This window comes from Elephantulus edwardii, unplaced genomic scaffold, assembly GCF_000299155.1.
Source record: "Elephantulus edwardii isolate Elephantulus edwardi_28Jun2011 unplaced genomic scaffold, EleEdw1.0 scaffold00208, whole genome shotgun sequence".
NCBI classification, from domain to species: domain Eukaryota; kingdom Metazoa; phylum Chordata; class Mammalia; order Macroscelidea; family Macroscelididae; genus Elephantulus; species Elephantulus edwardii.
In genome coordinates, this window is record NW_006399958.1 from 884,781 (window position 1) to 908,632 (window position 23,852).

Sequence of the window (23,852 nt, forward strand, 5' to 3'; positions counted from 1 at the left end):
AGTCGAGTAGTGCTCATCTGTGAACAACAGATCTGAACCCTGTCCTGTCCTGTGTCAGCCTCTCAATCTCTGACACAGTGGAGCCCATTGCTGCAGTCACTGTGTCAATTCAGCAGGCTGATGGTCTTCCTCGCCTCCCTCATGTCTCCACCTTTCCAAGCGTAGCCAGAGAAGAGCCCCTCCTAGCAACACGTCCAAAGTATGTGAGACAGAGCTGTATCATCCTTGCCTCCAAGGAGCACTTTGGCTAGACTTTCTCCAAGATACATCTAAGTGTTTGCTATATGCCAGTTTCTGTCCTAAAAACAATACACAGTACAGTTAATCTTATCACAACCCTATAAGGCAGGTACCTTTGTTTTCCCTCTTAATCAGGACAGAGAGAGAGAGAGATGAAATAACTCCGTCACAATTACCTAGCTGGTAAGGGCTAGAGACAGGGTTCAAGCTCTTAGCACTGTGACTCTGAAGTCTGTATTTTTTTTTAAATTTTATTATTTTTGTATGTACCGTCAAATCAGATCTGACTAGTACAGGAGGAGATTGTCCCTCCCTCTCCAGCAGAGCATCTGGTGGATTCGAACCACTCGCCTCTGGGATTGCAGTGCAGCCTCCCGCCACTAGGCCACTAGAGCTTGCCAAGTTTGTATTTTTCATTACTTACCAGTTTCTTGGTGCCAAGCACTATCTTCCTTTTTTAAAGAAAAAAATAGGTGCACACTTTGTCTGAGTCATTTCTCTCATTGGCACCATTTCTCAGGTGAGGCAACCAAATGTGTAAGAGGAGATAGCATTTTCTCAGAGTTAGTAGGTGATAGACGAACACTTTTGGGAAGGGATCCCAAGTCTCTGGTTGTCGACATAGCACTTGCGCCCTTAAAAGCTCAGCTGTGTTTTATTTGCCATTCATCTTTTTTTTTAACATTTTGTTCAGTTCCTTTTTATTCATTCTAAATCGAGACTACATTTTTCTTGTTATTTTACACGAAATTAATCATATACCTTGCTCTTTCACTGGATTTTTTTTCTTTCTCTTGAAAGTTCTGTATGTTATTTTTGCATGCCCCTACTGAGCCAACCATTCATCTCACAGTTACTGAGATCGGCTACATGCCAAGGCAGTTCTAAAAAGAAGTCCTTGCCATTGAGTTAGAACCCACTCAGCTGGGCCTCCTTTGTGTGTCCAATTGCACAGAAGCAGTTTGTCCTTCTTTTTCCCCAAGGAGTCCTCAGTGGATTTGAACTGCCGGAGAGATGCTGCCTTTGAATTACCATGCAACTACCCTCCTACAGACTAGGACTCCAGAGCTCCCTAAGACTGAGCTCAGACTGCCGATGTAGCTGTGGATGACACAGAGCAGGGTCTCCCTCAAGAGAGCTCATGTTTTCAGCATAGGGAAAGACACAAGGAACCTTTTTTTTAAAAAAAAAAAAAACCAACATAAGAATAGAGTGAAGGCACACACCCATGTCTCTTGCGGCTCTGTTCGCAATAGCAAAGAGCTGGAAATAATCCAAGTGCCCATCAACAAACGAATGGATAGAGAAGCTCTGGCATATCCACACTATGGAATACTATACAGCACTGAAAAACAAGGAACTCATGCAATATTTTGCAAAGTGGATGACCCTGGAGGACATTATGCTGAGTGAAATATCTCAGTCACAAAAGGATAAATATTGTATAGGACCACTATTGTAAAACAGGACTGATGTCAGGGTTAAGGGAAGACAAAGAAGGAGGGGATAGATGATGTATACTGCATTGAAACCGATGAGGGAGAGAACTGTTTAAAAGGTTATCTATGATTGGGTATTACTGTCATGACAGGAGTCCAGAATGAAGGCTGCACAGTGGAGTGGACTTGAGGGGAGGGATTGCATAACAATGAAAGAGTGTTTCTTAAATTTTTCAAGAAGAAGAGTGCTTTGGGCTGGCAAGGAGAAAAGTTTAACAGTGAATGACTGGAAACGCTAAGTCTCTGTAAACTTTCATTAAAAGGAATTTTAAAAAAAAATAGAGTGAAGGCAGGAGTCACAGAATTGAGGGGAACCCTCTTTATAGTCGGGAGTTAAAGAGAGCTCTCTGAGAAAATGCCATTTAAGCTGAGACCTGAAGGACGAGGAAGAGTCAGGCAGAAGGAGGAACACACGCACAGGCCTTGGGATGTGGAAATAAGCTTAGTGAGTTGTTGTTGTTGTTATGTGCCATCGGGTCGTTTGCGACTCATAGCGACCCTATGTACAACAGCCCTAAACCGTGCTCTATCCTGTGCCAATCGCACTGTCTCTGACACACCCATCCCGATTACCCCAGTCACTGAATCAATCTACCTCATAGAGGGCCTTCCCCTCCTGCGCCGTCCCTCTACTCTACCCAGCATGATGTCCCTCTCTAAAGACCTGTCTCTCCTTACAACATGTCCAAAGTATGTCAGACGAAGCCCCAGAATCCTTGCCTCCAAGGAGCAGCCTGGTTTAACCCTCTCTAGGAGTAATCTGTTTGTTTTCTTGGCAGTGAGTTACGAGCAAAAAAGCAGGTATGGCTGAAGAGGAAGGGGGTGGGATATTGAAAGGAGATCAGGTAGGTCGTCTATGTCCCCTTCCCTGTAGAGAGAGATGGTATAGTCCAAGGATGGCCTTGGGGAAGCTGTTCAGGTCAGTGGGTTTATAGGGAAAAGAGAAATGGTCAGGAGGGAGCCCTCTTTGTTGTTGTTGTTGTTATTAAGTGCCGTCGAGTCGTAGACGACTCATAGCGACCCTATGAACACAAGACCTGAACACTTGGATACCTTTGGTCGTTTCTCCACATTCATCGAGTTTCTGGAGGCAAGCTATTTTGGAAGTGGATGCCACTCCTGCTTCCAAGCTTGCTTGAATCGGGGAGCTCCACCAAACACTGTCCACCGTGGGGAACCATTATTTCATTTGAAATAATGTCAGTGTCACAGTGTTTAGCATCAAACCACCATGAGTTACCGCTGTACGGCAAATAAGAGCCCTCAAAGGACTTGGGTAAGCCGTAGCTCTGAGGGACCTTCAGGGTTCGTGTCCGGGGTGAGTTGGCAGCTAAGGTCAGGAAGGGCTGAGGAGAGTTGGAGATGCCGTCTCACTGCCCCACACCAGTGACCAGGTCAGGAAGAGCCAGAGACGTGGGTCCCCTCATCCTTTATCCGGTTATATCACGGGGACACAGGAGGAGCATGGGCCTTCTGACCAAACGTCTTCCCTCCTCCCCCAAGTTGGAGAAGGGGAACCTCCGAGTGAAGCAGCTGAAGCGGCAGCTGGAGGAGGCGGAGGAGGAGGCTTCCCGGGCGCAGGCGGGCAAGCGGAGGCTGCAGCGGGAACTGGAAGATGTCACCGAGTCGGCCGAGTCCATGAACCGAGAGGTGGCCACGCTGAGGAACCGGCTACGGTATGGCTCCCCCCCCCCCAGCCCTCTGTCCACACAGCCAGGGATGCTGGGGGGCTCTCGGTGGGCAAGGGGCCAGGGGCCCATGGGGTGGAAGGGCCCAGGGTGGTGGGGTAGAGCCAGAGCTGAGATGATGTACTTCTTTATCCAAATCCCATTTCTCTCTCTGCCTTCCTTTCTGCCCTCATCTCTCTGCACGCCCCTTGGTCTCTTTGCCCTCATATTTCTCTATCCTCCTCTCTTCACGTCACCTCTCTTTTCCTCCTTCTCTCTCTGCTCTTTTTATATCTTTTAAACATGTCCCCTGTCCTTACATCTCTTTATGCTCTCTTTCTCCTTCTGCCTGCTGTTCTCTCTCCACACCTTTGCATCTCTTCGCCCTTCCTTCTCTCTCTTCATCCATCCTTCTCTGTCTCCACCATCTATCCTTATCTCTCCGTCTCTCCAGTTCTCCATTTCTGTCTTTCCATCTCTGCTTTCTCTGCCCCGTCCTGCCCACCTCACGACCTCTTCTCCCTCCTCTCTGCATCCCTCTCATGCCAGCTGTCTGCATCCCATATCTCATCTCTTTTTTTCCCCTTTTCATAAATTTTAATTTCAATGAAAATTTACAGAGAGTTTGGATTTCCATTCATTCTTTTACAGTCCTTCCCCCCAGGTCCACTCCACCTTGCAGCCTTCACTCTAGACTCTTGTCATGACAATAATACCTAATCACACACCCCTTTGTTTAAAAGGGGTTTTCTCCCTCATCTGTTTCAATGCAGTATACATTATTGAGCCCATCTTTCTCAGTCTCCCCCCCAACCCCGAGGTCACTCCTGTTTTACAACAGTGACACTATGCAGTATTTGTCCGTTTGTGACTGAAATACTTCACTCAGCATCATGTCCTCCAAGGTCACCCATTTTGAATAATATTGCATGAGTTCCTTGTTTTTCAATGCAGCATAGTATTCCACTATGTGAATATACCACAGCTTCTCTATCCATTCGTTTGTTGATGGGCACTTAGGTTGTTTCCAACTCTTTGCTATTGTGAACAAAGCCGCAGTAAACATGGGTGTGCATATATCTGCTTGGGTGGCAGTTATGGTTTCTTTAGGGTATACTCCTAGTAGTGTGGAATTGCTGGGTCAAATGGTATTTCTATTTGCAACTTTTTGAGAAAGCGCCATACTGCTTTCCACAGTGGTTGCACCATTTTACACTCCCACCAACAGTGAATCAGGGTTCCAGTTTCTCCACAACCTCGCCAGCATTTGATGTTTGCTGTTCCGTTAAATTTTGCTATTCTTAGTGGAGTGAGATGATATCTCATAGTTGTTTTCCATACCTCATCTCTTGTCTCTCTGTTTCCCCTCCTGCCTACAGACGTGGACCCCTCACCTTCACCACACGCACAGTGCGTCAGGTCTTCCGCCTGGAGGAGGGCGTGGCTTCGGATGAAGAGGGCGAGGAGGCGGAGTCCGGGGCTGGGGCCCCGCCCCCGGAGGCCGATGGGCCAGTGCAAGCCCCGCCCCAGTGACCGCCTCTGCTCGCTGTACCCACCAGGGCCCCTCCCTCAAGGCTCGGGCACCTACCTGCCCCTGAACCCAGCCCTCCTGCTTCTTGCACTTGGGAGTCTGTGCCAGGTTGACACCACAGCACTTAACACCCCTGACCCGGGGTCCTCTGAGATCCCCACGAACCAACCCCCAAAATCAGAGAAGTGGGTCGAGGTGGGGAGGCAAGGACTGGGGCTCTGTCATTTGGGGAACCGGGTGTAGTTGGCAAGGGTGGGTGCTAGTCACGAGCTGTCCCCACTACCCCCCATCCAGCTCCACACACTCTCATACCCCCCCCACCCCCTCCTCCCAGCTAGCTCTGTGTCTGATCCGCTTCCCTGATAGCACAGTGGGTCTGTGCTCAGCTGCCAACCAAAAGGCCTTGGGTTCAAACCCTAGCAGCGCCATGGGAGAAGCTTTCCAGTCTCCTGTCCTAACATTTACAGCCTTATAAACCCAGTGGCCCCACTCACTCTCCCGAGGGTCACAGCGCATGGGAATCTCTCAAACGGCATAGTGGTGAAATGCTGCTGACCCAAAGATTGGCAGTTCTAACCTGCCCAGCGGTTCTCTGTCTATTCTTCCCTACGCCGCTCGCTGGAGAGAGTTTGCCCTCCCCTCCAACCCCCTTCATTCTGGTTCTCGGCCTCTCTCCATGTGGGTGTCCTGGTGGTGCAGTAGTTAAAGCACTTGGCTGCTAACCAAAAAATACCCTGGAATTTGGAAGCTCCATTGGAAGGAAGGTGTGACTGTCTGCAGACGTAAGGATTTACTGAAACCCCAGGGGGCAGTTCGCTCTGTCCTGTAAGGGGCTTTACATAGTGCATTACGTCTTGTGCTGCTAACCAAAAGGTCAGCTGTTCGAATCCACCAGCTGCTCCGTGGAAGAAAGTCAGTGTCTTCCCATAATGACTTACAGCCTTGGAAAAACCAATGGAGGGGTGGCTATGAGTTGGAGTCTTTTTCTGCCGTGGGGTGATTGATTTCCGCCTCTCAGCCTCCACCCCTCTTTTTGTTTTTTTTTTTTACCTCAATCTTTATTCTGTCTCTCTCACCTCCCCACCCTTCCTCAAGCTCTGCTTAACTGTTTCACCTATCTCTGCCTCCCATCTTTGAGTTTTGGGATGGCAAAGCTGATTCCCAGCCTCCCCAGTTCTCTGCTCCTTGCAGAGTAGGAGGAGAAGGGGCTCCCCCCCGGCCCTACCCTTTACACCCGCTGCCTGTCCGGTTCTGGTTCCGATGCTCCAGTGTGATTTCCCAAGTGCAGAGTCACTGGATTGGGTGTCCCTGGCCCTGCTGGCCTCCAGGCTCTGGCAGAAATAAAGGCCACTTTCAGCTCGTTCCTTGTCAGTGGCTGTGATTGCCGTCAGTCTGCGGTGGAAGGGAGGACGGGCATCTGGCTGCATGGGACCGAGGGGTGGAATCTTCTGGAAGCGCGCCAGTGTGTGGGGACCTTCTGTGTGCGCGTGCTGTGAATGCACTGACTGTGCTATTCTCATATAACACACCCACACAAATAACACACATCAGGAACTAATGCAAGGTGGTGTGTGATTTGGGGGGCGGGGGGCAGGGAAATAGCCCGGGTAATGTTTGCATAAAAATATAGCCTTTGACCCCAGCCTCCACAGATTGCCTCCGTGTTCCAGAAACAGGCTCAGAGCAGCCAGGCCCTTGGCTCTAAGCCTCTTCGGTGAGGCATGAACCACAGCAGTGCCACAGCTTCGAGACATTAACAGTAGAGCCCGTCTCTACATCACAATGCCCGTTACAACATAATTGTGTCCTCTGTGATGGAACCACCGTGCTGCACTCAGTGCATAATGTGGGTTCACTTGCAGATGAAATTGTATTGCTCTTAGAACAACTGGCCATTGGGTAAATTTGCTAAATGGATAAGCTAACCATCCCTTGCCATCTCACCATCCCTTGCCATCTCAGTGGAAATAGGCCCAGAGAGGTTGAGTGACCACACAGCTCCTAAGAAGTGCTAAGGTTTAAACTAGGGCTTGAAGTCAGCCTACAGGATTAATCAGGAGGGACACAGGTACAGAGAGGTGTAGAAATGTGCTCAAAATGAGGATTTCACAGGACAGGGTTCAGAGCCCTTGTTCTCAGCGCCAGTCACTGTAAGTTGTAGTCAGCTCCACTGCACCATCTAGTGAACAGATTCATCCTGGAGAGGGTTAAACCAGGCTGCTCCTTGAAGGCAAGGACTCTGAAGTTTCGTCTGACATACTTTGGACATGTTGCAAGGAGGGACCAGTCCTTGGAGAGGGACATCATGCTTGGGAGGGTGGAGGGACAGCACAGGAGAGGAAGACCCTGGATGAGATGGACTGATTCAGTGACTGGGGTAATTGGGGAGGGTGTGTTGGAGACAGTGAGATTGGCACAGAATAGAGCAGAGTTTAGGGCTGTTGTACATGGGGTCAGTATGAGTCACAGGCAACTCAACGGCACATAATAACAACAGTGTCAAGGATCTCTGGTGGCCTAGCAGTTAAAGTGAAGGTCAGAGGTTTAAACCCATTACCCACTGGAGAAAGATGTGGCTGTCAGCTTGGAAATCACAGCTTTGGAAACGCTATTCATTCCCACAGGGCCTGTGGGTGTCAGAATGACTTGATGGTAAATTAACCTGGTGGCTCTATGCTTAGGTGCTCTGTTGCTGACCAGCGGTTTGGAGGTTCAAACCCACAGCAGCTCTCTCTGCTGGATACAGACGTGGAGATCTGTAAAAGGAAGCCTGGGCCACCCTGTAACAGCAGTGGTCACACAAAGTCGCTGAGTGGACAAGCCACATGAAGACAAGAAAGGGAGAGGGGAGTGAGGGTTAAATCTCCAGCTTTCTGGGGTACCCCGCAATCTACACTGGGGAATCAGGGCCACTCCTCCCTTAGATACTCATCCTCAAGCCTCCTTAAAAAGGGGCAATGGTCAAGGTGGTGTCAGAACTAGCAAAGCTCATCACTTAATGAAACGTGTGAGCGCGTACACACACATACACGGCCAGCCCCTTCCCTGCAGACACACACACACACACACATACACACACACGGGCGCGCGCAACCCCTGTCACCAAGTCCCTTCTCTGCAAACAGACAGGCATTTTTAAATGAAAAGGAAACTTTTATTTTGGTGGGGGAGTGAGAGGGCGGGTGGGTGAGGGGCATGACACTTTTTTCTTTTGGGAGGGGGGTGACATGCGGTAGCTTCTGCAATTGGGCGGTTCATGCACCCAGGGTGGGCGTGGGGAAGGCTTGGGGGAGGGCTCAGCACGACCCCTCCCTCCCTGCCCTGGGGGTGGGCTGAGAAGACCCGCCGTTAGCACCAGAGTTGGACGATTTGCAGACCTCCCCTCCCCGCGCTGACTCCGGACCCCGCCCCCATCCCTGAGAGCGCCCCCCCAGCCACTCCCCCCACAACGACAGGCCAGGCCCGCCCCGCCCACATTTGAGTGAGAGAAACTTATTGCTGTGTTTGTGTTGGGAAGGGGGGAGCCGCTGAGCTCAGGAGAGCCCCCCCCACCGATTCCTTCCTCCCCGATCGCCCCGCCCCCTGCCCCGTGTCCGTGCGTTCCCGGAGCGCAGGAGGGGCGCGACATGCGTGTGGGGGCGCGTCATGCAGCGCATGCGTGTGGTTGCGGGCACCCTGGCGGCCAGGGAGAAAAGGGGAGCGGGACCTAGAGCTTGTCCCTTTAGCTCGCGCTCGCTCTCTCTCCCTCCCCAAATCCCGTGGTTGATTTGTGGTATGGGAGGGAGGTGAGAATCACCTTTTGAAGAGGTTTATAATGACGGTGGTTATTTTTTAAAAAGCGAAACTAAAAAGCTAGGTATTATGTGGCGGATTGGCGAGCAGGGAGGACTTTTGGGAAGAGGTCAGTACCCTTTGGAAAAAAAAAAGACCCTCAACCCCCCCCTTTCCCCACCCTATTCGACTTTCGTGAGGGTCGGGGAGGGGGCCTTTTGAAGAAGTTGAACCCTTTGGCAATAGAACAATACCCACCACCCCAAACCCAGGTGCCCCTAGCCCTTTGCCCCACCCCCACCAGAACCCACCCTACCCCTCACCCTTTATCCACCAGGGCTCAGGGTCCGAGGGAAGAATATGGGGGGGGGGCTCAAAATGCCCCTTGCATAGGGATCATTGCATCAAGAATCGTGCCCAGCGACAACCCCAACCCTCCGGAAAAGGGGGAGGGGTCCTGAGGCTAGGGGAGCAGAGAGGGAGGCGGCTAAGTCTGTGAACCCCCAGCTCCAAAGAGGGGGCCCCACTGGGACCCACGTGGTCTCTGAGCTTGGGGGAGGTAGCGCATCCTTGAACCAGGATGGAAGATGAAAAATGATTTTCCACCCACGAGGATGGCGGGGTTTGGGGGTCAAGGAGGACTTTGGGGAGGGGGAAGGGTGTCAGCTTGGTAGGGTCAGTCAGCCTTTCCCAAGCTTCTGATATGCACATGTCCTTCCATTCCGAAGACTGGCTGGCAGACTGATTTGAACTCAAAACACCTTTTTTTAAAAAAAACACACCAAAAAAACAAATACTGGCCTAGCCCAGCAAAACAGCCTGGACTTCCGGAGTCCTGTTAACTTTTGACATAATTAACATTCGCCTAGGACTTCAGCAGGACAGGAGGACCTGCTGACAAACACTGATGTTCGTGAACAGGGCACCCCTTGAAGAGAGGTGCTCTGGAGAGGGGTACATGAGAAAAAGGGTGTCCTGGAGATTCTGGTTGCCCAGAATTGCAGACAGGTGGTACCTATCTTGGAAATTCTAGCATCCGGGAAACCTGAGGTGGCTGAGTCTGATGTTAGGAGTTTGGGGGTGTCCGTGAGGAGGATCCTGGGGGGATATCCAGGAAATGTCAGATTTGGGGCATCCCAAAAGCTGAAAATTGAGCTGAGTCAAGAGAGGTGCCAGGGAGAGGGGTGTGTATCTGCGTGTAGACGTTCACCCCAGCAATGAGTTGGGGGACTTGAGTTGGGAGTGCGGAGTACTCAGGAGTTCTGAGGTGCAGGTCTCATGTCCTAGGAATTTGGGGGGGAGGGCTACTGGAGGATCTTGTGTGCCAGGGCCAAATCCTCCCCAATGCAATCTGGGGGCGGGGGAGGGGGCAAGGTCTGAGTTCATGCAGCGAAGACAGGCGAGCAGATCCCTGGGCGGGGGATGAGGGAGGCGACAGTCACCTGAGGGACCCCCCACAGGCCAAGGGCGTGGCGGTGCTCAGCTGCCCAGCCCAGCGCCTCCCAGCCTCAAATCTCTGCTCTGTTCCTGTGTTTGACTTGGGGGGGGGAACTTGCCCTTCTCCCGCCACTTCAAGGTTGGTTTGTTGCTTAATCAGAAGCTGCTGGGCTGTTGTCCTCTTGGGATGAAGGGTGGGGGGGTGTCCCGGCCCCGCTCCCAGAGTGCCCCTTCCCTCAAATGCGTGCCATGCAGCCCCTGGCGGCTTATTGCTGTCCTGGAGGAGTCCGGACGGGGGGAGACATGCAAAGTGTGGGGGGAGAGGTGCCCCAAGATGTAAATTGGCATCATTTGGACGTATTTACACAAGTTGATGGGTGGGAGGGGGGGTGTTCTATGGCTCATGGAGACCTGAGAAGGCTTTATTTTGGGGGTGAGGGAAAGAGTTGGGGGGACGGGCTCTGGCCCCTCCCCGTCCATCCTGGGGGCCCAGGTGGGAGGCGAGGGGCCCGGGGGTGTCTGCTGGCGTCGTCGTCTCGGTTGCATATTATTAATGACTTTTTGATTTTTTTTTTTTACAAAAAAAACCCCTTTTCCCCACCCCCCCACCCCCAGCTCCTTTGACCTTCTTCCCGGTCACCCCCGAGTCCCCCCACAGGGGGGAGGGGAGCGCTAAAGGATGGAGGGCAGGGTTGGGGGAGCGCGGCGGGCGGCCCGGGGAGAGCCAGGGGGCGTGGCAAGGGGCGCAAGGCGCAGGGACACCCCGCTCAGGCCCGCGATGCTGCTCAGGCTGCGGGACTTCTCGTAACCTGGGGGGTGGGGGGCGGGGGAGGTCACGGGAGGGAGGCAGAAAACAGGGAGGACGCGTGGAGGATTGGGGGTGCACCGACAGACAGTGGAAGACCCCAGGACAGAGGGAGAGAGGGACAGAAAGAAAATTAAAAAAAAAAAAGGCCAGAGAGAAAAAGGGGAGGAGGGGAGAACTCTCAAGGCAGAGGGTGGTGAGAGATCAGACAGACAGACAGGAAATGCCAAAGAGGAGAGAGCGGACAGGAGAGTCCAGAGAGAGAGAGAGAGAAAGGCCGAGACACAGAGACAGACAGGAGGACCAAGGAGATGGAGAGAGAGAGTAGACAAATTGGAGAATCAGTCAGCATCCACGAGAAAGGTACAGACATCAGGGAGGGGGAGAGACACTGGGTTAGGAGGCAGGGCGGAGCCCACCGAGCCTCCCCCCCACCCTCCATCGAAGCCCACCCCCCTCATCGGTCCCCTCAACTGAGCCAGGAAGGTGAGGGGCAGCGAGGCAGAATGGTGGGTGCATGGGCAGGAAGCTCTGGGTGCTGGGGGGGGGGGTTCGGGTGGGATGCATGTGGGGGTAGCAGGCGGTGGGGAGTGCGTGGGGGAACTGGGGTGCGGTCTGGAGGCTAGCCTGGCGGAAGGGAAGGTGGGGATGGGGGCTCACATGGAGCAGAAGTTGGCAGTGACTTTGGCGCACACTATGAACATTCAGAGAGGGGTGGGTGGAGGGAAATCTTTTCCAGAAGGTTCTGAGGGGATCTAATAAGGCTCCGAGAAGCCTTTGGGGTTCTAACTGGTGGCCTGAAGGTCCAGTGTCCTGATGCAAGGTGTGGGTCCTTGAAAGTTCAAATGTGCTAGAAGGGATCTTAGGGTGTATGGCATTCTCCCGTTTTCCCGGGCAGTGAAAGCTGGGGGTGTCTTGGCCCCCATCCACAGAAGGGCCTGGAGGGCGGAAGGATCTGAGGCCCCGTATCTTGAGGACACCCCCTCCCAGCCATTCCCAATTGCTAACCTGGGGGCAAGGGGCAGGGGGGGACCGAGGGTCTCGCGAGGTCTCAGGCGGTGACAAGAGCTGGGGACAGAAATACAGAGAGTCACGGCGGGAGAGAAAGGGGTTAGGGGGGACCCCCAAAAAACAGCTTCACTATTGAGGGAGAGCCAGAGAAATGTCAGGACCTTGTTCTCCTCGCTGGTGATTTCCAAGGGGCGGGGAGCAGTGAAATGGGGAGCGGCCAGAGACATCAAATATGGAAGAAGCTTCCGGGGTGGCTGAGGGTGGGGTGAGGAGGGAGAAAGGGATGGGGAGAGGGTAGGGGTGGATGTCAAGAGGGGGGGCGCTTAGAGGGTAGGGAAGGAGGGAAGTGGAAAGCGATTGGGAAAAGAGGATCAGGGGAGAGGAGAGGGAAGGGAAGGGAAGGGAAGGGAAGGGAAGGGAAGGGAAGGGGGAGAGAGGGGTCTTGGGAAGGGAGGTGGAAGTGGGGGGGCATGGAAAAGATTGGGGCAGAAGACAGCCAGCCCCATCAGCTCCTGCCATTATTTGAGTTCAATGAATGGATTTTGGCATCAAAGGCAAGAAAAGCAGGAATCTCCCCCGCCCACCACCCACCCTGCATCCCCACCCTGCATCCTCCCTCATCCAGATTCACATGACCTGCCCACCCTTCCCCCCACCCCCACCTCCACCCGCACACCACAGGACCCTTCCAGACTTGAGGTTGAGGAATAAAGGAGGCAAAAGGGACTGGGGTCCAAGCAGGGGGAGGGAGAGAGGGGGGAGGGGGCCAATGGAGATGAAGATGGAAGAAGATGGAGGGAGGTGAGGTGCTACAGGGCAGTGATGGAGAAGGGGAGCGGGGGGGGGGGGCCTCTTCTAGAAGTCTAGGCTCCTGTTCCCCTTCTGCTGGTAGTCTGGGGCGGCTTGGTCCCGACCCTCCCTGAATTTCTAGGAGACAAAGGATATGGCCCTAGAGGCTCCTGAGATGCCCCTAAAACCTGTCCTGAGGCTGAGGACCTTTAGAGGTGGCTCTCCTTCAGGAAGACACCCCAAATGTCTGATGAGTGATTGCCCCTCTCACTGAAGATCCCAAGTCCCCCCCATAGCCTCTCCCTTGGCTCACTCAAGTCCACCTCCCCACTCTTTCTTGAACCTCAGAGCTGTTCCTTTTGCCTGGATGGCCACTCAAAAGAGGACATCGTTGACCCCTTTACCTAAAAGGGCTGGGATAATTATCTTTTTCGTTTCCCTTCCTTGTTGATTTTCTACTTCTTCCAGTCAAAGGTTGGCAAACTTTTCCAGCAGAGACCCAGATAGTCCCGGTTTACCATATGGTCGCTGTGGTAGCCACTTCTCCCTGCCTGTGCTTTGCAACTGTGCCTGTGCTCCAATAAAGTTTTATTTACAACGTGGGCTGTAGATGGCTGACTTCTACTTTAGTTGGTAAGCTCTATGATGGAAGGAGATTTTGCTTTGTTTGCTGGTAAAACTTCAGTCAGACTATACCCTCAAAATTAGTTGTAGGATAAAGATGGATGGATGGATGGATGGATGGATGGATAGCTAGGTGGATTGGTTAATGGCTAGTAGATGGATTAATGGGTGATAATGGGTAGACAGGTAGATGGATGGATGGAAAAATGCATGTTAAAAATAAAGATGATGGAGACTGGGTTAGGTGGAAGGAGATGGAACTCATCTAGAATTGTTTGATGCTTACAGATACACATTAAATGTCTAATACCTGTAAGTGCTTGGTTATGTTCACTACTGATTCATCTCCTAAAGTTCTCCTGACTTTCTCTCCTCGCTCCCCACCCATCAGCCATCCAAGCCCACCCACCCCTTTCATCTCAACTGTCTTTACTCAGCCCTCCTCCCATGGAACTTTACCTCAGCAGCCCCCCAACCTGACTCCCAGGCTCTCAGTCCAGTCCAGCCCCTAGTGGCAGTGTCGCTGAGAAAGCCTCACTGCCTCTCCCTGGCTCACCTGACGCCCCCACCCCAGGGCACCTGGACAAGACATTAGCGGAGGCCTGACCCTTCTCTCCGGCCTGACCTCAGCTTTCCTGCCTGACCCCCACTCCCCTGCCTCCTCTCCCGCCACAAGTCTCTCCACTTGTGGTCCCGCCTCCCAGCCTTCTGGCTGCCTCTCCTTCTGAGAGTTATTGCTTCGAGCTCAAAGCGCCGCTGAGAGCGTGCCATTTACGGGAAATGCCACCTGCTGCACTTGGAGACGTGTCGTGGGTCCAGATGCCATCTCCAAACCTCCCTGTGCTTTTCCAAACCACCGAAGCAGCCACAGTGCGGCTAGATCACTCAAGTGCGTACCAACCCCTCTCGCAGAAGGTTGCATCAACACATCCACACATGACTTTACAACCTGAGAGGTCTCGTCTCCTCTTCCGGAGGAGCGAGCTCGGTGGCCTCATCCACAGGGAGTTGACCCAAGGCCACACTTCCCTGGTGAGTCTACCAGCAGTTCTTGTAGTGGATGGGCAGATGGGGGAGGGGATCCCTGAAACTCAGTGAAGGGGGGGAGTCAGCTTTGACTGAGACCTTAGAAAGGAAGCCATGGGCTTCTTTAGAACAATAAAAGCTTTGCCCCTTAGGGCTGTGTCCATTAACAGAGCCCACACCACCTCCCCTGTGTCATTGACATCTGCTGCTGCATCAAAGATACCCTCCCCTGCCTATCTTGTATTACTAAAAGCTCCTTCCCCATCTTTTATTTAAACTTCAGATTGCCATTGCAGCTAGACTCTCCTCTCATGTCTTGATAAAAGACTTTTCTGGTGAGTGGAAGATTTGTGTAAATGATTAGTACAAGTGAATAATAGTTTTAGAAAGTTCACAAAAAAGTAAAGCCTTAACTGATGTTTTAAAAACATCTGACACCCCTCCACCGTAAAAAAAAAAAAAACCATCTGACACACAGAGTGACAGAGAGAGCTGGGGAGTGCTAAGGAGTTGCACTGCCTTCCCAAAGGTACTCAGTTCTAATCCACCCCCTAGAGAAAAAGGTGGGTCATCTTCTCCCATGTGATTTACGGCCTCGGAGAACCCGCTGGAGGCTCAGTTCTTGAATTGGTTCTGATTCGACAGCACGTAACCACAAAAGAGTCATTGCCATTGAGTTGGAACCGGCGCAGAGCTGACCCTCCAGTGGGGTTTTTTAGAGACAGTAAAATCACGAGAGGAGGCTGTCTGTTTTTCTCCCTGAGAGCAGCTGGCAGACTCGAACCATGGGCCTTTAGGTGCACAGCGCAACTCCTTACTCACGAAGCCACGGGAGCTCCCTATTAGCAGTATATCCTAAGTACTGCAGTAATAACCAACTTGTCAAGGTAATAACTGCTCGTTTGCTGCCGTGATTATAAAGTGACTGTCTGTGGCAGCCCAGCATCCAGCAAGGAGGCTGGTGCCATTCTTCCTACAGCCTCTGCCCACTTTGTTTCTCTGTCCTATTCTGGTTCTTCACACACACACACACACACACACACACACACACACACACTTTTCCACCACTTAGCTTCGCAGTCCACAGTTTATCCACTATCCACAGTAACTTTCACAGCCCCTGACAGTCTGAGCCACTCTACTGTGGTGGTCGGGAATCTGGAATCGAACTCACAATCTCAGGGCTGCCTGTCCCGTTTGATGATGGGACTCCTTCCTCTTAGGCATTCTTTGGTCCTTTCCTGATACCCCCTAAAGCCCCGACCCTGGAAGATTTGCTGGCTTTGCACAACTCTCTGAACTGCTTTGAGTTCAGCGTCCATCACCTCGGAGAGAGACTGTCCCTCAGTGGTACAAATGGCTAATGGGTGCTCGGCAGTTAACCAAAAGGCCGGCAGTTCGGGTTCACCCAGAGGTGCTTTAGCTAAAGACCTGTCCATCACCTTGGACAAAAAACCCTCTCAGCCCCTGAAAGACTTCTGAGCTCAATTCTACGCTCCACGTGGTTCACCTGCATCTCCATCACCTCCAGGCAGCTGGCTTGGAAACAGTCGGGGTCTGACGGCACAATGGTTAAACACTTGGTGGTCCTAACCTACCAGCCACTCCTCCAGAGAACGATACGCCCATCTGCTTCCACAAAGATAGCTCGTGTCCGGTGCAGCCGGAACCAACTCACAGCCGACCCACCAGTGGGTTTTCAGAGGCAGGAAACCAACCAACCAACTGCCTGGGAGGAGATTGCCTGTCTTCCTCCCACAGAGCACCTGGATTTGAACTGCATCACTCTGGGCTGGCAGTATAGCTCCTTAGCACCAGCCACAGGAGCGCCCTTCCGCTGAGATTACGGTCTCAGAATCCCAATGGGGCAGCTCTGCGCTGCCCCGTAGGATCAACATGGGTCGTAACCAACTGCAGAGCACCCAGAAGTTTCAGTCTGCGTGCACCTACCTCCCCACAGACGTCGGGGGGGCTTTTGGAGAGCAGGCTGCTTTTGTTCCTGGTCCCGACCACTGCACCTGGGACCCTGAGGTACTGTCTAAATGCAGGCTGCACTAGCAGAGGGCTGTCCTCCCACCCCTGTTCTACACCCACAAGAGTATCCTGAGAGTGTACCCCAAAGGCATGGGCGAGGAGAGACATGGGAATGGGGTGAATGTGGGCTCAGTCGTGGGGTGTGGGGGAGGTAAGGGGCAGGCACAAGGTGTGGGAGCATTGGGGTTAGTTCATGAGGGTTAGTGAGGGGCATCGCAAGTCCTGGGGCGGGTGGAGGGGGCGGGTCAGTGTCAGAGGCGGGGTCACAGTGAGTAGGAGGGGGTCTCGGTCAGTGGGGTCTGCCTGTTCTCAGAGGGGTTAGTCAGCAGGTAGGGAGGAGTCCGAGGGAAGGTATCAGGGGGCTACTTACCCCGGGGGGAAGGGGGTTCGTCCACTAGGGGGATATCCAGGCCGCGGCGTTGGCGTTGAGGTCGGGCAAGAAGCTGGGGGGCCCTGGCTTACGCCAGTCTGGGGGGGCCAGTGGGGGAGCACCAGTGGCTGGGGGTAGGGGAAGAGGGCAGAGGGTCCAGGGCGGGGGGGAGGGAGATGGAGATGGAATAAAGACAGGTGAAGGGTCAGTGGTGAGGACACTTGGAGGGGGGGGCGGTTCTGGGAGGCAGGTGGTTTGGGGCCAGGGGATGGGGGAAGTCCGGGACCTCTGCCCCCATCACCCTCTTCTCCCTCCCCTGGGTGGGGGGGAGAGAGAGGGTCTCAGGGGGCCAGCGGAGAGCACCTCACCTTTTCGGATGGAGCCATCAGGGGACGGGGCATAGTCGGTGAGGAGGAAACAGGCTCGGTCACGGCTGTAGCGGCCCCGACTTCCCGGCGTGATGGGGCTCTTGTCTTCCGGGGACATGGCGGGCTGGTCGATGGCCGGACAGTCCTCATGGGCAAGGGCGGCGGCTGCTGGGTCCCCGTTGGGGCGGGGATCTGCGTCCGGAAGAAGAGGTTGGACAGACAGAGCAGGTTAAGAATGTGACTCTCGATGGGTGGTCAGCAGGAAGCAGCGTTAGAAAAGGGGGTCAATTCACACCCATGTTTATCGCGGCTTTGTTCACAATAACAAGGAGTTGGAAACCACCCAAGGGCCCATCAACAAACGAATGGACAGAGAAGCTCTGGTATACTCACACAATGGAATACTACACTGCATTGAAAAACAAGGAACTCATGCAATATTATTCAAAGTGGGTGACCCTGGAGGACATTATGCCGAGTGAACTATCTCAGTCACAAAGGGACAAATACTGCATGGTGCCACTTGTAAAATGGGACTGACATCAGGATTGGGGCGAAACTGGGAAAGATGGGATAAATAATGTATACTGCATTGAAACAGATGAGGGAGAGAACTGTTTAAAAGGGATATGTGATTAGGTATTTTTGTCATGACAGGAGTCCAGAGCGAAGGCTGTATAGTGGAGTGGACCTGGGGGGAGGGATTGTAAACCAATGAAAGGATTTTTCTTTTTCTTTTCAAAAAAAAGAGTGCATTGGGGGGGGGAAGGGGTGGGCAGGGAGAAAAGTGCAACAATGAATGAATAGAAATCCAAGGTCTCTCTAGATTGTCATGAAAATTAATTTTTAAAAAGGGGGGGCCTTGGGTGTTGAAAATAGGTGAGAGAAAGCAGGGTGCCCATTGGGAAAGGGGCAGTGGGTGGGGCACAACTGGGAGTGGGGAATGGAGAGGGTGCACTGGTGGACTGGCACAGGAGGTCCTTGGGGACCAGTGCAAAGCGGTGAGAATTGGAGTGAGGCACTGGAGTATCTCAGGGTTGAAGAAGGGATATAGTGGATGACGAAGAGCTCAGATAGGGCACCAACGGGTGATGGGTTAGGGCAGTGGGTTACTAGGTAAACCTGAGGGCATTACGTGTTAGAAGCAATTGGAACATGGGTAAGTTGGAAGATGGAGCAAGTTATTATTGAAAGAGCGGATAGAGTTGGGTTGAGGGAAGGGTGTTGAATGTTGGGAAGGAAATTGGAGTAAGGAAGAGTATTGGATAGCACTCAACTGAGGGGGTGTATGGAGCACTGAGAAGAGCCATGAGAATAGGAGTGAAAGATGAGGTGACTGGAGTATTATTGGATGGAGCTGCTTGAGTATCTGGAGGGACCCTGGGATAAAGTGCTGGAGTACTGGATAGAGCTGGGTCAAGGGGTGTCAACAGGTACTATGCACGGCAGGACTGGGGTAAGGAGCTGGGGGGAAGTGCGTACCAGGCAGGAGTTAGGGGCAAGGTGCTGGGGCGGGGGTGGCTGGCTCCAGTGAGCAGAATGTGAGGTTCTGGGAAGGGCAGACCTAGGGTAGGGTGTTGGGCGCTGTAGAGGGCACAGCGGGGAAGGGTTGGAAAGGTGACAGATGAGGGAGGGGGGAGTGGGGGTCCCCCAGGCTCTGACTTGAGCTATTTTTAATTGGTGTGAAACTGGGTCAGCGGCTGAGGGAGCAAGATGGGGGCCTAGCGGCCCAGCTCCCTTCCTTGACCTACTTAAGGCTGGGGGGGGGCCCCCACCAGCCTCTCCCTCCTCCCAGCCACCCAAATTCTGGCCTCTCAGAGGTCCAGACTCCCTTGGGGGGGAGGGGCACACACACATTCAACAGTCCAGTCTCCTCTCCTTTCCTCTCACCCACTGACATCTCTGGGCCACTCTCCAGACCCCTCTCACACAGCCTGGTCTCCCAGAGGCCCTTGCGCCAACATGGCGCTTCACCTAAGCCTGCTTCTCTGATCTCTGCCTCTTGATTTAAAGCCCATCTCCTTTCCATTGGACCAGAATTCCACCTCAGTCTCTGTCCTCTCGCTCCCCTTGCTCTCGTCCTGTTTCTCTCTGTCCTGTAAGGAGGCAATCTCTTGGTTTCTGGCCTCCCTGTCTCAGCTTCCTTTCCCAGCATCCCCTCTGGGACACGCACCCTCTGACTGTGTCCCACCGTCCATCTCGGCTCTACCTCTGACCCATGTGCTCACTCAAGCTCAGGGGGGAAGCCCTTTCCCTTGCTCCTTCTCCCCAGCCTTCTCACTGTGTTGTCGCTTATTCAGCCTCTCTCTGCCTCTGTCTCTAGGTACTCTGGTTGCAAACCTGTCCCCCACCTCAAACTACCTCTCTAGAGGTGTGGACAGAGCTGGTGGAGAGCAGAGTGTTTGTTTATTGAGTGTTGGGAGAAACAGGAGTAGAGAGGATGGTACGATCCGGGATTAGGGTAGTAAGTAGTGGGTAGAAACGGTTGAGGACAGGGTGTTGAGTGCGGAGAGGAACACTTGGAGTGGGGATGGGTGATAAGGCAGGGGAACTGGAGTATTACTGGATAGAGCTGACTGAGGGGAGATGCTGAGGGAACTGGAGAAGGGAAGGATGATGGGGCAAGGTACTGGAGTATGATTAGATAGAGCTGGTTGAGGGGAAAGTGTTCAGTGTTGAAGGACCCGGAAAAGGGGCTGGGTCCTGGAAAATTACTGGACAGAGCTGGTTGAAGGGAGGTGTTGAATGACTGGAGTAAGGCAAGGCAGTGGGGCCAGGGCACTGGCGCTGTGCAAACTGCTGGTTGAAGGGAGGTGTTATGTGTTGAGAAGAAGCAGGTTGATAGGCTAGCGTGTGCAGTATTATTGCACAGTGCTGGCTGAGAGAGGCTGAGTGTTGGGAGGAACAGCTGGAGTAAGGAAAGGATGACGGAGTGGGGGATTGGTGTTATGGATTGAGACGATTACGAGGCGGGTGTTGGGTGAATAACTGGACCCGGGCAGGATGATAGCACAGGGTATTGGAATGGTGGCTACAGCTGGTTGGGAGGAGGTGTTGAGTGTTGGGGGAACATCCAGGGCAGAGAAGGGTGGTGAGGTAGGCATTTGGAGGACCAGTGGGAGGTGGCTGAAGGGAGGAGTTGAGTGTTGGGGTTGGATGGTAAAGTCCTGGATACACCCGGGATGTGCCCTGCTGGCCCGGCCATTGGGTCCTCTATGCCCTCAGCTCTTGCTCGCCCCTGGTCTCTGTTGCTGCCCACCTGGTCCCTCTGCACCTCAGCAACTCTCCTGCACCCCGCTCCCCCGCAGAGCTCTCCACCTCTGTCAACTGGTCTCCATTCCAGGTACCTCCCCACTCCTGCCCCTCGCGCCCCCACCGCCCCTGCCGGCTCACCTGCCCGGTTGATCTCAATCACCTCCTCTTGGGCCAACGGGCATGGCTCCCCAGGGGCTGGCAAAGGAGGCAGCCCCATGATCCCGAGCCCGCCCGCTCCCCCCCTGAGCAGCCCCGGGTGCGTGTGAGGCCCCGGCGGGTAGGCCCCAGCCACAGTCACCCCCATGGAGGGCGGGGTGATGGGCGGTGGGGGGCTGATGCCCCCGCTGCCGTGGTGAGGGTGGGGCGGGGGCGGCGGGGGCGGGTCGGGCTTGCAGTAGTTTGGGGAGCCGGGCTGCGGGGGCCGGGGAATGTGTTTGTTCTTCTTCTTGGGCAGCTTCTGTTTGGCCATGGCCAGCGAATAGTACATGCCAAAGTTGTTGACAATGACGGGCACCGGCATGGCGATGGTGAGCACCCCGGCCAGGGCGCACAGCGCCCCGACCAGCATCCCCGACCACGTCTTGGGGTACATGTCTCCGTAGCCCAGCGTCGTCATGGTGACCACGGCCCACCAGAAGCCGATGGGGATGTTCTTGAAGTAGGTGTGGTTGGAGCCCAGGATGTCGTCCGGGTCGGCGCCGATGCGCTCGGCGTAGTAGATCATCGTGGCGAAGATAAGCACGCCCAGCGCGAGGAAGATAATGAGAAGCAGGAACTCATTGGTGCTGGCGCGCAGCGTGTGGCCCAGCACACGCAGCCCCACGAAGTGGCGAGTCAGCTTGAAGATGCGAAGAATGCGGACGAAGCGCACCACGCGCAGGAAGCCCAGCACGTCCTTGGCGGCCTTGGAGCTCAAGCCGGACAGGCCCACCTCCAGGTAGAAGGGCAGGATGGCCACGCAGTCGATGATGTTGAGGCTGCTCTTAAGGAACTCCACCTTGTCCGGGCAGAAGGTGATCCGCATGAGAAACTCAAAGGTGAACCAGATGACGCACACGCCCTCCACGTAGGTCAGGAAGGGTTCCGTCTCCACCTCCACGTTGGTGATGTTCTCTGGGGGCGCCCCGGGGATCGGGGAGGCCTGCGTCACCGTCTTGTTGCTGATGTGAATGAAGCCTTCGTGGGTCTCCAGACAGAAGGTCGTGATGGAGATGAGGATGAAGAAGAGAGAGGCAAACGCCACATACTGTATGGCGGGGCGGGAGTGGGGGAGAGAGAAAGAGAGGGCGAGAGGTGACCGACCTGGGCGTCTGATCTACCAGCCACCCGGCACCCCTTCTCCCGGCCTCCTAACCCCAAATTCAGGGGGGTATCCAGGTATTGCCAACCTCCCTCGCTCCCTCACTTCCCACACCCTCTCCCACCCCCAGCGCACAAAGCTGGCACAAGGAAAGGCCAGCAACACAGGCAGCTCTCCCGCCCATCTTGGGAGAAGAGCTGGCCCCAGCAGAGGCAGCAGATGGGCAAATAAATTCTTCCCTGGAAATAGCAATTCCTGGCCCCTTGCGTGGACTCCCTCCTGTTCTCGGCGTGTATTCTACTGAAGGGCTCTAAAGCAGAGTCCAAGCGTCCTGCTACGGGATATGGGGGGGGGAGTAGGGGGGGGGCAGCAAGGCAGGATTAGGAAGGAGCTCAGAGTCAGATAAAATACAGCCTTTCTTCTGTCTGACTTGAGTGACGGCTGCTAACAGAAGGGTCAGCAGTTCCAACCCACCGACCAGCCTCTCCGCAGGGAGAAAATGTGGCAGTCGCCCTCCGCGGAGATTCTGGCTGTTAATGTGCTATCAAGTCAGCTTATAACTGACCCTCCAAATCACACGGGAGGAGCGCGCTCATCCTTCTCCAGCGGAACAGCCGCTGGATTCGCATTGCATGGCTTTGGATTGGCAGCGCGACTTCTTACCCACCCGGCCACCAGGGCTCCCAAGGAAATCCACTAGTGAGAGTTCTCTATCCCATGGGGTCGCTGTGAGTTGGCACTCACTCCCGGGCACACAACAACTTTAAGCACCGAGCTGATAACTGAAAAGAGGGTTTCGTTTGAATCCAGCAGCCTGCGGTCATGAAGACTTCCAGCCTTGGGGAAACATAGGGGACATTGATCTGCCCTGCTCTGCAGGGTCGCTGGGAGTCAGAATGGACTTGATGGTGGTGGGATCAGTGGATTACGCTTCTGAGTCTCAAGTTCTTTCATAATGGGAAAAGAAGAACCTACAAAAGGTTCAGTGTTAGGAACACAGGGAGAGGGTTTGAGGTGTGATGAGGGCATAAGGGCATGAGTTGGTGGGGGAGGCGGGGGTGGGGGGTAAAGAGGTCAAGTGGAAGGCTCAGAGGGGAAGGGGCCAGGGCTTAATATCCTTGGGAGGAAATTGTGCCAAGTTCCAGGATCAAGAAAAGGGAGGAGAAAGGGCTTCTCTCAGAAAAAGGGCAAAGTGGAGCCACACAAGGAAAGAAAGGTATCACAGATCGCTGAAGAGAAGGTGGATGGTTGTTACCACTGAAAAGCCAGAGAAGCCCCAGAGCAGGGGGAGGGGCCCTGGCTTAGGATTCTGGAGAGGAAGGGACAGAGTCAGGGGCCTGGACCTTGGGAGTCAGATCAGGGTCAAGGACAAAGAAAAGGGAAGGGGCTTTTGGCAAAAGGCATAGAGAATGGGGGCAGGAGAGGGGATGCTTAGGGTATTTTTAGGAATGGAGAGTGGATCCTCAAGTTTGACCAAACAAGGTCTTGGAGAAGGAAGAGGGGACCTTAAAGTCAAAGCATACTTTTATCAACTACTCAGAGGGGAGGGCGGGAAGGGTGGGCAACAGGGGCAGAGAGGGGGCTTAGAGAGGGATAGACACAAAGTCTGGTGAGGGGGCTTGAACTGTAATCAGCAGTGCAGAGCAAAGAGAGGCACTAGGGTCTGGTACTAAGATGGGTCTTAGATGTAGAGTGGGCTGGGATCAGCACTGTCCCTTTGCACCCCCTTCTCCATAGGGGCGAGGGGGCTGGGAATTGGAAAGGCCTTGACTTTAACCAGAGATACTGAACAGAGGGTAAGGGGGAGGCCAGTGTCGGGCCATAGAAAAGCTGCTGAATCTCGGGGTGCGCTGGGGTCAACTCTGCCCGTCTTATGTTCCCCCGTAAGAGTGAGGGGGTAGGGTTTAACAGGAGATGCAGAGCAGAAAGGGGTCAGTGTCAGGTCGCCTCGCAAGCATCCTGGACCTTAGTGTGGGTTGAGGGTCCACGCTGGCCCTCTTTACCCTCTGTTCCCCACCCCCCCCCCCCCCCAGTTTCTCCGCAGTGGTTTAAGAGGCCAGAGGCCGCCGCAGAGCGCATGCCCGGCGCTCCCCCGCCCCCTCCGAGCCGGACGCTCGGCGCAGGC

At 54.0% G+C, this 23,852-nt stretch overlaps 2 protein-coding genes across 2 annotated transcripts in view; one reads left to right on the plus strand and one right to left on the minus strand.

Moving 5' to 3' along the window:
- The window catches only part of MYH14 (myosin, heavy chain 14, non-muscle), a 116,876-nt gene extending 111,937 nt beyond the window's left edge, over nt 1-4,939 (plus strand). Inside the window, exons 41-42 of the mRNA XM_006897341.1 lie at nt 3,243-3,415; nt 4,786-4,939. Coding sequence (XP_006897403.1) covers nt 3,243-3,415; nt 4,786-4,939 — 327 coding nt within the window. The remainder of the gene's footprint in view (nt 1-3,242; nt 3,416-4,785) is intronic.
- A 5,878-nt stretch (nt 4,940-10,817) lies between these two features.
- KCNC3 (potassium voltage-gated channel, Shaw-related subfamily, member 3) overlaps nt 10,818-23,852 on the minus strand; it is a gene marked incomplete at its 5' end in the record, with an annotated part of 16,140 nt that continues 3,105 nt past the window's right edge. Inside the window, 3 exons of the mRNA XM_006897342.1 lie at nt 10,818-10,954; nt 17,173-17,364; nt 20,566-21,673. Coding sequence (XP_006897404.1) covers nt 10,818-10,954; nt 17,173-17,364; nt 20,566-21,673 — 1,437 coding nt within the window. The remainder of the gene's footprint in view (nt 10,955-17,172; nt 17,365-20,565; nt 21,674-23,852) is intronic.